Source organism: Bombus affinis, chromosome 6 (genome assembly GCF_024516045.1).
Source record: "Bombus affinis isolate iyBomAffi1 chromosome 6, iyBomAffi1.2, whole genome shotgun sequence".
Taxonomy (NCBI): Eukaryota; Metazoa; Arthropoda; class Insecta; order Hymenoptera; family Apidae; genus Bombus; species Bombus affinis.
Window position 1 is genome coordinate 14,556,759 of NC_066349.1, and position 16,458 is coordinate 14,573,216.

At 35.9% G+C, this 16,458-nt stretch overlaps 2 protein-coding genes across 12 annotated transcripts in view; one reads left to right on the forward strand and one right to left on the reverse strand.

Annotated features, from left to right (window-relative positions):
- The window catches only part of LOC126917035 (hemicentin-1), a 644,265-nt gene that overhangs the window by 145,111 nt on the left and 482,696 nt on the right, over positions 1–16,458 (reverse strand). The window lies entirely within an intron of this gene.
- On the forward strand, positions 1,425–8,252 carry LOC126917084 (uncharacterized). 4 transcript variants are annotated; one of them, XM_050723537.1, is made up of 5 exons: positions 1,425–2,736; positions 3,257–3,429; positions 4,266–4,508; positions 5,055–5,279; positions 5,562–5,709. In XM_050723537.1, exons 2-5 carry the CDS (start codon positions 3,291–3,293, stop codon positions 5,639–5,641), a joined length of 687 nt encoding a protein of 228 aa, XP_050579494.1. In that variant the 5' UTR covers positions 1,425–2,736; positions 3,257–3,290; the 3' UTR covers positions 5,642–5,709. The 4 variants fall into 4 exon arrangements, 2 of the variants coding, with proteins under 2 accessions (XP_050579494.1, XP_050579495.1); XR_007710852.1 differs by adding an exon at positions 7,819–8,252 and having other exon boundaries at positions 2,423–2,736; positions 5,055–6,478; XM_050723538.1 differs by lacking the exon at positions 5,562–5,709 and adding an exon at positions 7,819–8,252 and having other exon boundaries at positions 2,435–2,736.

The window sequence follows — 16,458 nt, forward strand, 5'->3', positions numbered from 1 at the left end:
AATGTCAGCCAGCAAAACAGTTTGCGAATTTTAATATCGGCTAATATCAGACGCTATATTATTATGTCACGGATGCGTGCGTTCAGAGGTAAATTGCCACGGTCCATTCTGTAATAATTTCACTACTCGATAGTGAAATCTCGTGTCAGGCTTCACAGAGGAGTGAGAAATGCGAGGAAGTCGTGAAAGGTAAACGAACGTGCAAATTCGCGCGATCGCAAATGTCTGGACGAAGCAAAACTGCGTCGAAGATAAACTCTGTCAGTAAGCAGCTTCTGTAACGACTTGGTCGGGGTTTTATGGATCTTCTGGAAGTATAAAATGGCATATGTAGCGGAAAGTTAGTTTATCGGATCCGTTTCTGACCGAAATTGTGCCTTTTATGGCGGATCGTGTTCGTGGGTTGGACCGATACAGCGTTTTCCCAAAATAGAAACGCTAACGCACCATGCGCAAGCAGTGCCTGTACGCCACTAGTTTTGAATTTGTTCCACAAACTCGAATTTCACAAGGATATTCACTGATTTGCGCGAGGATGGATGTTGCGACATATTCGCGTAATAAATATCTATACGGAATTAAACTTTTGCCTGGTTTTAGAGTCCACGAAGCTGCTATTGGATTGGCAACTAAGTGATTGCGGATGTTGTCATTACCGCCTAATGATAAAATCCGCAATCACTTAGTTGCCAACTCAATATTTTGTCTTTGTCCTGACGATCCTTTACGGTTAATTGTATTATATCGAGCGGCAGGGAAAGTATAGTGTTTTCGACAGTCGGTGTATTACGCGTACATTTTATTGCAACGCTTGTCTAAAAATTTTTCACAAGAAAAACAGGCAATAACTGTTTAACATTCGACAAGAGTTCATCTCATCTGATTTATATCCTAATTGTTACAACGCATATCTTTATCATAAGAAAGTGAGTAGTTTGCAAACGTGCAAAAGCCACAATTACTCGATAAGGAAACTAATTTTTCTAGAGAAACAATCACGAAGCTATCCGATAAATAACGACAAATTGAAAAAACGATGTATATATATTGTTTAATAATTTATTAATTCTACTGAATGTTTCTAAATTATTCTTGAATTTCGCTACTCCCCAACATCCCGACAAACATTCTTTTTCTGAAACAATGGCTTCTGGTTATGTAATAAATGGATGCAATAAGGATAAAAGATAGAATGACAGAATGGTTAAGTTAAGCTTAGGTTTTAGATGAAGTATGTCACTGGGGTTTATGGTACCTATGTTGGGGTTGGCAGAGGAAAAACTGGTTTCGATTGATGCGAGTGGTTTAACAAACGAGATCTACCATTCTTTATTTTATCCCTACCATTTTGGGTATTTCAGAGCAGCCATTAAGTATATCTTATAATTTTTCTCACAATTATTAATCATATTCTTGTCCTCTATGTTTCACGTTATAGCAGAATTTAGGATAAAACTCATCGTTTCAGTGAATTGTGTTTCTTGAAGCAGAACAATAACGAAGGATAGAAAAGAAATTGATTCTTTTACTGATTCTAGGACGGAGCACGACCATATCGAAACCTTATAAATCACTCAACCAGTTTTACCGTTAAGTGAGTTAAGATCGTGGAAACATATAACTATAGATGTCTAAAATGGTGTAGATTCTGTTGTGTATCGATGCTTTTGCTATTTTACGGTACGCTAATCTACTTTTAAAATAGTTCTGACATCGAAATATTATCGATAATAGTCGATAATTCAATATGTTGTTACGTTAGAAATGTTACATTATGGTGTAATTAACGAGCAGTTTCATTTCCGGAATTTCATAAAAAATTTCATTTGACAAGTTAAAGATCGCTATAATATTGCCTTCGGATGAACGGTGGCAATTATAGTCGTGAAAAGCTTATATCTCGGGTATTAACTTATCATTTTCTTGTCAGAACTTTGGTCTTCGTAACTCTCCACTGATCCTTGCTGATCTTTTTATTGTTCATGCGATTTTTCTTGCCTCGGTAAATAAAATTCGATCAAACCTGATTCCTGTCATTTACAAAAGTTCGTATTGATTTTTTTATATTAAAATTTGGATTAATTAAAATTATATTTTTTTTTTTATTCAATCTAGTATATCGTTTTTGTATTTAGATAGTGTTTATTCAGAAATGGAAATTATTGAACTACGTTTAGATTAAAGTTGGAACATCTGAAACATTTCAATGGAAACTCGATATAATTAATTTTCCTGTCGTTTAATTATTCTAAAAAAAAAAATTATACGATAACTACAAATAAAGATAAGTCCATTTTTACTGATCTCCTGATACTTAAATTTGCATAGGAAGTAAAATCCTGTACAGAACAATAATATGAAAACGTAACTTAAAATGTAATAAACATAAAATATCTGCATAATTTCAGTACTTAACATGTTTCATAGTATTTTATGTGAGATTTACATTCCTACTTGCTAAAAAAAAAATCTTGTTTTATTCTCTTCATCCTCGCGGCGTTTACGACTTCAACTATACAATTTATAAATTGTTTTGCATGAAAGTGCGATATACCGAGTTTATTTTTATCATTTCCTGCGTTTATCGGGTGTTGCTTGCAATGAATTTTTGAAACAAGGTAGATCCAGCAGAAAAACGAAGAAGATATTTTCACGGTGTGTAGCAACTATAGAATTATCTCTAGACCTAATCCAACGAATTAAAGCTCATCCAAATGAAGATTATACGGACAAAAAGTACGACAAATCCATTTCTGTTAATATCCTCATTATCGATACTTTCACTTCTATGCTATTTTATGGTTAAGAAGAAATATTTTCTTATAGAACACGCGTATCAATATGTTATTAAACACGTATTCAGTGGCAAAATCAAATGGAAACATAATTTAAATTTGTCTTTTTATAAAATATGAGAAATGAGACTTGTTATGTTGGTCGTCTGTCGTCTTCAAATATCGTCGATAATACGAAGATGTGGATTAACGAGACATCGAAATGCTCGTTATCTATCTAAAAGCTAATAAATTGGCTAATTCAGCAGTTATGGCTATTTTTGGAACACCCATAATCGCGATAATAACATCTCCATCGACTGGCAGGCGTAACGCGTTCCTCCATGTTTCAGAACTACCATCATACAGAAAGATATTATCGCGTGGATAACGTGCATGTTTTCATTCTTGAAGAAGGAATTATGGAAATTCGCGATCGTAAAATCACGACTTACAAATTTATAGCATTGCCTCGTTTTCAGTACACGGTTCATCTTGAGAAAAAGAAGATGATTCATGCGGAGCAACTCTATTCACGGTGTAATCAAAAGCTTGTCAACCGAACTTGCCTGTTCATCGAGTTCAATTTACATCGTACGTATCCATATGTGCGGAGCAAAGCAGAAAATAGAGGATTGGACGAGATATATTAAAGGTATGCCGATGTAATTACTAGGTTCGCAATAGCGAAACGAGTTTTCTAATCAAATCGCGCGTGACCAAACAGATGGCCGTTTGTTAACACGGAATTTCTTTGCCAATGTTTTTTTCACCACGTGTAATTTGTATTGTGAGATTCGTTCGTTGCACGTCTCCTTTGAACGGACATACTCGGTGATATGTTTCATTGAATTGACACTGTATGAAATACAGTGGAAAAGGCTTGTATATAAGGCTAATACGAGTTTATTCGTTAAATAGAATACAGAAAGATAAAATATTATTAGTAAGTTAACTTTTATCGGGCAGAGGTCCTTATCGATTCTCGCAAGTATCGAAAAAATTGTAAAAATATTTTTTGTACAAGCGGACGAGAGTGTATCGTTCGAAAAAATACGATAAACATATGTTTTGTTACTTTTTTATATTTCGGTTTCGATGTCATCCAATTGTTGAAATGAAAACGAAGTTAATATGATAGTCGAAAATCGAAATAATCTGTCAAATGGAAAGATATACATAACTCTTTGAAAAGGAAGAAAAAAAAAAAAGGAAAAACGCGTGACAGATCCATGAATTTTTTTAATTTTGCAAAACCAACAAGAGCATAACCAATCCTACGACGATCGAAATTTTTGAAATGTTCAAGAGGATGACAAAAAACACGAATTTCATCCAAAAATCAAATGAAAATACCAGTTTGGTGACACAGGTATTGGTTGGGAACGTTTTGAACTTTAAAATTGCTCTTCCATAGAACGCGAAAAATATGGTTTATCGTGTATTTCCCCTGTGGCCATCGTATATTATGTTCGTTTATTTTTCACGCAGCCATCGAGGTCGAAATTCGTAAGAACTTCATGATTTTATCCAACCACTTTCTAAGCAAGTTACGAAATGATGCGTTTTACTATCGAAGCGAAGATTGGAAACGCGATTGCACGGACTTTTGCTTCCCCAAACGGGATCCTTGTCCCCGGAAGACATCGAAACGATCCACGGATATCCAGATTTTCGAAACTTTTCTATGCAATCTCCAGAGTGTCGATAACCCAAACAGCGTGTTTTATCTAGGTATTTGGATTACTTCATTTTACAAGGGCTACACATTCCGAAAAAAACAAGTAATAACGTTATCAACACCCTGCCCAACGTGTTTATCCTTTCGACGTAATTTCCATCACTGTCGACTCAAGTGGCATTTACATAATTTACCATTTCGTACTCTCAGTTATCGTTTACTATTAACAGGAAACAAAATTTAGTTGATTATCATCTCACTATCCATCCTCTAAAAATTATATCGCTCTCGAACTTTCTGTCGATAGTACGTTAATAAAACATCGTCTATACTATCAAAGTGTACCTTACGGGCACTGGAGACAATATATCACGTACGACAGATTACAATCGCCTGACTTCTGAGTTGAAAACTCGTTCATCAGTTACTCGTCTAACGTAACATATACCTTTCCCGAGCATGATAGACACATAATGATGCTTCTTATTAAAGCACGTCTTCCAAGTTTATCGCAAACCTACATTTTTTTTAACTTTTTCCTTCTTTTCTTTTTTTCTTACCTTGCAGCTTTCGATGTTGGATATTCTCCTGTTTTATAGATCGCAACTGTGGTAGCGGAGTTAATGGACTATGGTTAAAAACGTATTCGTTTTCAGCAGCGTCATTACAATGTTTTGTTATCGTCGAAACTTCGATAAATGACGGAGTTTCTTGCGCGCAAACTACAGCCTGGCATTCGCGGCTCATCAGATCGGATAAAATTGCAAGTACCGTAAAGAAAATCAGTGGAAATGATCATGCTGTAATATATATCGTGAATCCAGGTAAAAACACAGCTAATTACGCCGGTATTAATTAACCCCTTAATGACAATGGCTGCTCGATTCAGAGCTGAAATTTTATGATACTTCTTTATCGACTTTCTTGCCCGTTTATATACAAACCTTTCTTCCATTGATTTTGATTTTATTGGAAATTCACGAGTTTATAATATTAACTGCTAATTAGTTAGATAATACTTTGATAAATTTCCTTCAAATAATATACTGAGGTTTCCAATTAATGGTTATCGAAGTTTGTATATTGTTCAGTGCTTTTTCATACAGATGTGTACTTACGACGGCCCAATTTTGGTTTCGTCTTAATTGTAATTAACGAACGAACGATTTGTAACGATGATCGATAATGGTCGATAAAAGAAAATTTAGAAGACGAGCAATAGTAATAAAGCGGTAAAGACAAAATTTTATCAAATATTTTTTCTTTATTTCCACTTGTGAATTATGCTCCTTTGTTTTATATAAGAATTACTGGTTACTGTATAAAGATATAAAAGTTACGCACGTGCTTTTATTCAACTTTATTTTATCCTCTGTACCGCATGATTTTTCTATAGAAAAATAAAAAGAAAAAAAATATTTCTATAGAAAAATTCGTCGATGAGGAAAAATTGAAAAACTGGAATATTTCTATTTGGCATGATTAAATGTTGATAGATGTTAAATATTTGATATAAAAATACAAAGACTGATACGACTTACCATGATGAAATATTTATAAAATATAACAAGGCTGAGGTGGATATTCACTGCTTACCTGAAACAAAAAATAGAAAGCAACGTCATTTCAGGATCATCGTATTAACTGAATTTCACGAAAACTTAGAGAAGATACAGGTATTCTAGTTTTGCATGAAATCGAGCAGTTTTCGAAAGACTAATTTTTCCACGGAAATGAAGACAAAACAGCGAGCGGCTGTTTTCAACAGCCGCGTAATAACCGCATGATTATACTTATGACTTTAGTTCACTTCGCGTTTGTATTCGGCGCGCTTCGCCGCTGAAAATAATAATAGTTCACAAACTGCATTGAACTATAGTCGTTCTCGCAAATTTTCGGCTTACCCTTGCTGCTTTGAACGACTTCGCGCACAAAGGGAACGATTCTATTGCAATTTCGGTTGGCAAATGGGGGTCGACGTTCGTTCTATTTAAAACTGGTCGGATGCAACAGAGAAAAATCGGTGAGAAGTGAATTATCTCAACGTATTTATAGAATTATTCGCTAATCTCGTGTGTTGTAAAGGAAGTCGGGTTATTCTATAAAACGACAAAGATTTTTAGTAATTTAAAAAAAAAAACGGTTGACGTAAATTCGAGATATTTTTCAACGTTAGAAAAATACAATTGCGTGAAAAATGACAGAGAGAACGTAGCAGAGTTAAATTAACGAATGTCCTATGATTTATGGTCGGGAATTAATTAACTACGAGCGGTGTGCACCTGTCTAAGAATAGTCTTTGACGTATTATACGGCTTCGACGTATGCTACGCCAGTATTGCTACGGCCTCAGCTGTGAATAGATTAAACAGCAAAATGTTTCCTTGTCCCGTTTCTCTAGTTTAAATTAATTTTTTATTTCAACAGGAAATATAGGAGCACGTCTTGCATGTTTACATTTAATTCGCAGCCACGCACAGCCACCGAGTTTGTATGTCCACTCGATATCTTTATACTTGTTCTCTGTCTTTCGATTCTGACGAGAGCGCATTGTTATCCTATACACAGAATATATTATTTCTCGCTTGTTTGAACGCTCCGGTTTACAGAGGAAATAGAGGTTCTGGTTTGAAATGGTAGTATACAATCTTTTATAAGATCAGCCGAACGAAATGGGATGGATAAACGTTTCCGGTTTAACGATCGATGTGTTCTTCATTTTAATGGAAGAGCGTTTTCTCAATCTACTACACGTATTTAAAATTCACTTTGCATCTTATTTTTCAAACGAGGAAAAATTACGCGAAGTACGTTCAGTTCTATAAATACAAATACTCGTAACTTGTTCACTTCAGATAAGCTAGTTAACATCAGGCGGACAATGAATAAGACTGCGACAAGAGCGAGCAAGTAATCGCTCAAGAGATTAACCTACAACCAAAGATAAGCCAGAATGTAGAATAAGCCTTCCTTATTCGAAACGTTGTTTCTTTCGGTAAATCAAGCTTAAAAAATAAATCATTGACGAATATAGAAATAAAGTAGAATCGATCAATGAACGCGTCTAATTAGAAGTTAGCTGATAACGCGTATACGTGTATCCAACGAATATTCGATCTTTCTAGCGAATATTCGCTTGTCAATAGCAGCAACAGATCGAAATATGAAACCTTTGATCATCTGTCTCGTTTCTAAAAAAAAGTCTATATTAAAATATGAAAATACAGGTAAAAGTTTAGTGAAAAATTATATCTGAGTACGCGTGTACTCGATGAATCCTTAATCAAAAGTTTCTCGAAAAGGAACGAGGCTTCAAGCGAATGAATTTTATTTCTTATATTATCGATTCATCTCTGCTTGCAGAATGATCTTTCGCCCAGTTGTGTCACCTGTCCTTAGACATCCTGTACAGAGGGAAAGCCCACAGCATTAGAAGCTTTTCGGAGGATCGTGGTGATCCGCGGTCGCACAGACATTAAAATGTAAAGTAAGCCTCGGCGGCGAGAAACGAGCTTCGCCCTGCACAGCACCTGCAGATAACGACGCCCTATCACGGAGTCAGAAAAACTTATCGACCTCGGATGCTGCGACGTCCTGTGTGCTTAACCCGTTTCGGAATTATACAAATTGCGAGCACATTAGCATACGAACCGATGGAGACGACGCGGCGCAATATGGTGAACTATACCGGAGACGTGGAATAAAACTAAAAAACCGAACTATAGATCTCAGAAAATGAATATTTGTACTCTATGGTTTATGTCGCTAGCGACAAGAAATGGCGAGCGCGATGTTAGATGAAAATGTATGTTAAAATTTTTAGGATTCATGGTAACGCGGTACGAAGGGAAAAAAGAACAGAGAGAAACGAGCGGACGACGAAAATGATGGTTGCCGCTGTAAAAAGACTTGGAAAAGATACGACTACATGCATGAGAATATTTAAAGAAGAATTAAGTAAATCTGGAGAATTATTAAGGTATTATTGAAATTATTATTGAAGAATTTTTATCAGACCAGGATCCTCTCGCATAAAAATTTGTCAACTAATAATATCGATGAATCTCTCTGAATCACAGGTTACAGACTTTTCTTTCGTAGGTTTACATCGAAGAGAATAATCAGGTGATTTATCATTTGTAAGATTTGTTTGTAAGATTTTTATTTTTGTAAGTACTGTGTGTAATTTGCGTATACAAATAAAAATCTTCTTGAAATTATTATTGAAGAATTTTTATCAGACCAGGATCCTCTCGCATAAAAATTTGTCAACTAATAATATCGATGAATCTCTCTGAATCACAGGTTACAGACTTTTCTTTCGTAGGTTTACATCGAAGAGAATAATCAGGTGATTTATTATTTGTAAGATTTGTTTGTAGGATTTGTATTTTTGTAAGTACTGTGTGTAATTTGCGTATACAAATAAAAACCTTATTTATTATATTTGGATTGTAATACGCGAATATTGCAAGAATGACCAATATTACAAGAGGAATTAAGGACCTAGCAGAATATTCGAAAATTTTCCGGTATTCATTAACGTGAATGCTCGGTCGATATAAATGAATCGCACAGATGAATCCATTCAGAGTAAATGCGGATTTTCTGCTTGAATGTTAACTATTCATTTAGATTTCGCTGTTCATATTTCTTTCATATTTCTGTGCTTCCTTTCGTATAAAACTGGAAGAAAAATTATCAACCTGATATTTTAATAATTCGTATTCGATTGACACGCGACAAGCTCTACGTGAACTAATTAATTACTGTAAACGCTTCGTAACTTTGAGAAATAATTAAATAAGATCTGCCATATGATTGACAACTGTAAAACATTTTTTTTTAAATTCTAAATCAATCCTATTTCCAACCCCTTGAATAAATATGTAAAATAAATAATAAATAAACTAAATGTCCTGTTTTCTCTGACTCATCGAACCTTGTAAAAAAAAGCAGCGCATACAGACAAATATCCGATAGAGAATGAACATCGATGGAACGCGTAACTAATTTATAGAAGGAAAGTGGATAAACGAAAAGTTATATTGTTCGAAAGCGCAAACGGATTTTGTCTTGAACAGTTAAACGAAAGGAAATTGAGAATGGGGCGGTGAATTTGCTCGATCGATTTAAAACGAACAATAATCTATCTGGTGCATTAATAACTAGAAACGTTATTACTTCGGCTCGTAGTTTTTGATTTTTCAAACGATTCATAGTGGACCATATTCTGTTCCAGTTTGTCTACAACGTAACGCTCGATACTAGTACGAAAATTGAACGATTCTGTTAGAATTATCTTTGAAAATAGCGGCGTGTTTCGAGTTTTCTATACTTGATTGAACATTAAACAAACGAAAATTAATCTGGCCCGCTTGTTCTCGCGAATTGGGTTATCGTTCAAAGTGTAATCCTCGGACGACGCGAGAAATCGTCAAAGAGAAATTTCCATGAACAGGATACAAGTAATTTCGTTTCTTCCGTGTAATTGGAATTTCAAAAAGGGATAGGTTAATGATGGGAAAATGATTATTAAGAATTGTCGGAAAGACTACGAACTTTGCAAACAATCTTCTTAACAGTTTCGTATTTATCCTTATGTCTCAATAACTGACTCGAACAATGTGTTAAAATCAACATTCCTTAAAAATAAATACACTTTTAATGAAACATTTTAGAGCTGATACCGCTATATTTTTTTGACAACGAATGTATTAGCCCTTCAACACTGCAACAGTTCTATAATTTTTCAAATTTTATAGTTTTAAAACCGAGCATTTTTAGAGATAAATCCTCAGAAAAATATGTGACAAATATACATCTATCAAATTGCCAGAAAGTAAAACCTGAGTTTTAAACTATCATAAAAATACGAATGAAAATAAAGTTTTCCAAATAATTAAGTATATTGAATTCGAATCAAATATATTTTAATCTATCCACATTTCAAGCCATATTATCGAATCCTGTTCCGAATGTCCGTGAATTCATTGCAAGTATTCGAATACCACCGAAATAGGCGTAACTGTACTCATCCTATCCTTCGATCGGTTCATCCCCGTGATTCGATACAATCGGCGTGCTCGTGATCGCGTTAAAATCGCATCAATGGCGGAGCGCGAGATCATGTTCGTGGAACGAACGAAATTCGAGTGAAAAGCTGCCGATGAAAGTAATCGAAGCGCTATCATCGCGAGGCGCATTTGAGCCGTACCATTGAGAATCCGATGAATCGATGGTTGAGGGAGACGAAACATGGAAGAGAGAACGAACGAACGTGAATAAAACCGCCTCTGTTCGCATCTCCCTTCGATTCACCGCTCCATAGTCACTCGATTACCCGTTGACACATATTCTGTTAACGAGTTTATCGATGTGTCTCCATACGCCAAGACGATTGGCGCAATTAAATGTTAATGGAGCGGGGAGCGTACCACTTCAATCGTTCTTCATGCGCTTGTTTTCTCTCTTTCTCTTTCTCTCTCTCTCTCTCTCTCTCTCCTTTACTTAGAGTTTCTCTATTCGATCGAGCACGGCAATTGCACGCTGTAACGCGATTAAATAAGACGTTTCACGGTGGTGTTTCACGATAAAAGCGACTCTGGTGACGACTCTAACGAGGGGAGGAGTCGCCGAGTTCTCAGGATGGTAAAGCGATTCTTAAAGTTCGTGATGTTCTCGTCCAGTGTCTCACGGCTGGCTAACTTGCCGAGGATTTTGCATTTTCGTTTGAAATTCAAGTAATTGTGAGAGATAGGAAGCTTGCAAGCAGGAGAAACATAGGAAAAATGCGAGAGGAAAGCGTGCTTGCTTTTTAGTTTTCTTCCTTCTTCTTTTTCTTGTCCTTCCTTTTTTTCAGCATTATTCTTGTAAGAAGAAATATAATAGAGATAAATTGAGTTCAGCCGTTGTTATTTGAGCTCTTCGCGTTGATCAACTATATAAACTGAGAAGTAGAAACTGAGAAGTAGAAAGGAAACGATAATGTTGCTTTCTAGACACCTTTTAAAATTTATAATTATTTATGTCATCTTCTCGCGATGAATAAATTTATGGAAATTAGTCATCTGTCTTATTTTTAGTATTGGATATTATTCGTGTACTTAGAAAATTAATGAAAAATAAGGGACTGCATTAATTTAGGTTTTGAGAAGTTCGTTTACTATAGATTTATGTAAGAGAAACATGCGTAAAGTTTTATTTAAAAAGTTCTGATAAAAATATGGAACGTAAAAGAAGCTATATTTTGGTCCTCGATGTTGATTGATCTCGCGTCACTAAAACTTTATGTGTAGAAAATTTCGAACGGAAATGTATACCACACAAGTATCGATATGCGAATTGAAATGACGTGATGTTTTGATTAATCCATTGAGATGGAAAATCAAACTGAACTGTACAGAGTAATACATTCAACTTTTTACCTTTGTCATTCTTGTATTCGTGAGTATTGACAGTTAAGGATTACCATTTATAATCAATATATTTTTACGTTTTATCATAACAGCCAAAAATCGTGCTCATGAGATATATATTTTAGCGTTACGGTATTGATATATGCGTACAAATATACAATTAGGATAAGAAAAAATATATGACAAAACGAATGGGTTGAGAGGAAGAATAAAAAGTTTTCGAGGGAACAATTAAATCGCAAGTTCTGACTAATCATAATATTTCTTTCTTGCCATAATGTTGTTTGTTTCTTGACAATTTCTCAAAGTGAAATTTCATGTTTCCATAAAAGGGAATTCAAAGGAGCTTAAAGTGATTCGTAGCAAGTAGTGTCCACGTGTTTGCGAAACTGTTTCAAGTATTAATTAGCAAAGTATCTTGAAAAGTAGAGAGAAGCACTCGAGAGGCTTATTGAGAATTTAAACACGAAGCCTTCTTAGGGGTAGCTGGACCACCCGCAGTCTTCTTAGACATAGTAATTTCTTACAGATATTTCATACTTCCCGTATACCTTTCGCGCACCAGGATCTACCATTCGCTCTTCCAGCATCTACCGAATAATTAAGGAAGCTACTTCACCGAGTTTTCTTCTACAAAAAAAAAAAAAACATGATATCCTTGTCGCGATAACAAATTACTTTAGAATATTACTTCTCCTAGAGACGTTTTTCAAGAGCCCTTTCAAAGCTAACGTCGTTATAATCGTTAAACGATACAGGATGTTAATATCTTTTTAGTTTAACTCCGCCGATATGTTTTATAAATACAGATAAGAGTAACACGATACCCGAGCTTTCTCCATTTCGAGATGTTCTTATCTTATCTTCGAAAGGCTAATGCTTAGTTTAATATATCCTACCTCATAAACCAATTTATCCAAATACAATCCAGCAAACGTTTACACGGTCAAAGACCAACAACGAAATCCAACTCACGATTAAACATGTGTAACGTTTTCGCGATACTCCGGCAGCTACATAGGCTGAGAGGGATCTCGGTGGATGTTCCACGCGTTCAAACCGTAACTATCTAATTTATTAACACAAAAGCGAGATTATAATACACGGGAACGTGATAGAAAGATACGATGACCTGGTTAAGTATAGTAGCAAGGTGAGCGACTTCGTGCAAACTTCCTGGATGCACTGTTTCCAGCCTTGTGGATGTTTGTTTGGAGTATTCCTGGATGCCTATGTTTCTTGAACGTATTATTCAAGAATATCGGGATGATACCGCATTCTCCTAGTTTTTCTCTTTTTTTACCTTCTTATACTATCTGTTTAAATAAGCAGGACCGCACCAATCAGCGATGCGTATGATCGAACGCAATGGTTTTACGATCTTGATTACTCGTTACGCTTCGTACGTGCAAGCGTGTCTACCGTGGAGCTTATTTTACCTATACTGTTACGCTATACCATATTGCGCCATTTACACGTCTTCCTTACAAGATATACACACGCGCTACAAATGAAATTTATTCGCGCGGATCAGGCGCAACGTGATTCATCCGAGGTATTACACGATCGATATCGTGTCTGGCGAATTTTGTAATAAGAAATAAACGATCGGATAGGAGGTGTATTTACATTCCGATTTTGCGAGTTACGACTACAAAGAACGGTTAAGGTGGATGAAAATGATTAAACAGAGAAATATTGCGGCACCTGTTTATCTACGTTGTTGCGTGTTTCGATTCTAAAGAGAAAATAATCGCGTCTAAGCCGTTGCTGGCCACCGTAGTTGAGCAGTTTTTCAGACGGAGCTTAAATCTAAGCTCAAGGGAAATCCCCTGTGTCCATGGCGTTCGAATCGGATTCGTGAGTGTGCCGGTTAAAGCCTCCACGTTTAAAGCCGGCTGAAATTGATCTTTATTCGCGAATCAGTAATGGTGGCTCGCGTAAATATTCCGGTTCGCGAATGTTGCACTTTTTTCCTAGCGGATACTGGCAACGATGGTGCACGATTATATTCGCTTCGCACTGGATTTCCCTTTCTTTATTTTGCTTCAACCATAATGTACAACTTCGCCGTTTGAATGTTACGTAATGTGACCAGCTTTTTCTTGGTATTTATTAACGTAATTTTGGGTTGACAGCGGTTTAAGTGGAAATTATCTTGATCTACACGATCTGACTGAATAACTGTGTGTCCTCGTTTTTGCTTAACAAGTACCTAATTAATTGTACACTCCGCTATGTGGAATATATAACACGCGCTTACTAAGGTACGACGTAAATTCGATGAACCTTTAAGTCTGTTTTATGAAAATGTTTTTATAATATTCGATTTCTATATAGTTAGCAGAGGAAATATGGTAGTCTTAGTTATTATTATTATTATTGTTTCGAAAATTAAAAGCGATTTTATAAAATAAATAGAATTTCCGATTCTTCGATGAATCAGTGCCTCTTCGATCATGCAAGATTGTATATTTAGCATTAAAGTACGTTCCAACGAAATATTTCAATGTGTGTTTATTCTTATTTTTACTACTACTTGACCGATCATTCTTAGATCTTGATCACTGACAACACGTCAAGTAAATTAAATGAAACTTTTGAATCAATTTTCAATCTTCTATTTTCCAAGATCTGTCTCTATCCTCTATCAATCTCTCCAGCAAAAAAAAAAAAAAAAAAGAAAAGAACAGATTGAACGTTTAAAAAAAGCACGCATAGGCACGATTTTTCAATCCAAACATGAAAATGTAAAAATACGCTTCTTAAAAGAATTCCACCCCTGGTATACCGAAGGAAATATCATCACGTTTAATCAAACGATCTCGGATCTCTCGAATCTCCAAAAAGCTTTCTTCGAAGAGGGCGAAGGCACGATCGAAGCAGAGTACACGCGAGTTGGCCTGCAGCGGCCCAATAACGAGATTATTATTCGCGGTGGGGCGCGTTGAACAAAGGGAACCCGGAGAAGGGTGGATTCTTCACGACGCGACGCGACGTCACCCGGCTCGACGATTCGATCGCTGATAAATCTCGTTCCTCCCCTTTGAAGAAACACATTTCCGTCATCAACTGCGTCTCCTTTCACGTTAGACGCCACGATTTCCGACGTGAAAGGACAATACACACCGCTTTGCCTTGCTATTGATCGGCTGCATACTTTACAGTCATCCCTTTTGTGCTTCTTCATTCCGCTTTCGCGCGCTTCTTCACGACCTTATAAAAAGCGGATACACGCCCATACGTGTATGTGTATACAGGGTGATTCATAAGAAAATCGAATAACTTTATCGGTACGCCTGTTAGGTCACCGAAGAAGACCATACACGTTATAGATCTTCGTACATTTGCTTTGGATTTATTTCAAAACATAGATTTTGTTCGCTTGTTGTTTCTTTTTTACTCGTACGTGTTAAAAGTGGTGTTCAAAATGTTCAAACCGGTCTTTCTTCCATAAATATATTAAATTTTTTTACGATTGTTGCCAATCGATAAAAAATCTTCTGTGAAGAATAAATTACCTGCAAAAATAGAAACAAGACCCTAAACATAAAGTTAACATAAAGTTATAAAGTTAACATAACATAAAGTTATTCGGTTTTTTTCTGAGACACCTTGTATGTTAAACATACGTAGCTTTACTTATTGTTAGAGGGCAATAGGCGTGTGCACCAGGTCGTGGAAAGAGCTGAAATGATTCTGGCTCCCACTGACAGGATATTAGGCCGCAATGATGTAAACGTTGAAAGGCTGTTCGTTCGCGCCTCGCTCTAATTTCAACTCAACTTTTTCAAAGGTGCATTCACCACGTTAAAAGGATTAAGAAAAATGTGCTCGAATAGGATCGCGCCACAAAAACCGGAGGAAACCCGGACTTTTTTCATAGGTCCCTTTGCCGAAAGGTTCGCCGTCTCTCTTTCTCTCTCTCTCTCTCTCTCTCTCTCTCTCTCTCTATTTTTTTTCTCTCTCTCTCTCTCTCTCCGTGATACAATAACATGGAAACGAGGAATATCACGGGATTTAAATGAATACGACCGTTTGGATTTTAGCGAACGTGTGATGTTGATGGAGATAGGAATTTTGATGGAATTTTGTTAATTAATAATGGGCTTTAGATCAATATTTTGAAGTGACATTTCGATGATGTAATCAACTGTGTTTCCATGATTTTCACATTGGGATTATCATACTTCCCAAAATGATCGTTTTATGTGCTTCTCTACTACAACGCTTTTAACGAAAGTAATGACTGTTATTGAGATTGAAATATTATGATACAGTTTTAACGATAATTATTTTCGTAGAATGTATTTACGTTGGTTATTTTGGCATTAAGCCATTACTTCGTCATACTTTTTCAGCGCGATTTTATCTTCTTAACGTTTCGATTTTTTACATTTTTTCCTATATTTGCATCATACTGACTTATTATACATGTAAAGCATGTATAGTTCTCTTAACTGTTTTCCGTTCATTTCTCCGAACGAAATTACCGGCAACTTTTCGAATTTATTCAGACGCAGTCAAATTCGTCATCTTCGATTTTATCTCTGCGCGCAGCCGGTTAAGGAAAAGCATCGAAGGG

What these genes read in the sequence shown, in the direction of transcription:
- LOC126917084 (XM_050723537.1), top strand. Translation starts at nt 3,291, where the DNA reads ATGCGGAGCAACTCTATTCACGGTGTAATCAAAAGCTTGTCAACCGAA. An exon ending in TTGGACGAGATATATTAAAG is followed by an intron (nt 3,430 to 4,265) that starts GTATGCCGATGT and finishes TTTTTCACGCAG; the next exon opens with CCATCGAGGTCGAAATTCGT. An exon ending in AATATATATCGTGAATCCAG is followed by an intron (nt 5,280 to 5,561) that starts GTAAAAACACAG and finishes TTTTTCATACAG; the next exon opens with ATGTGTACTTACGACGGCCC.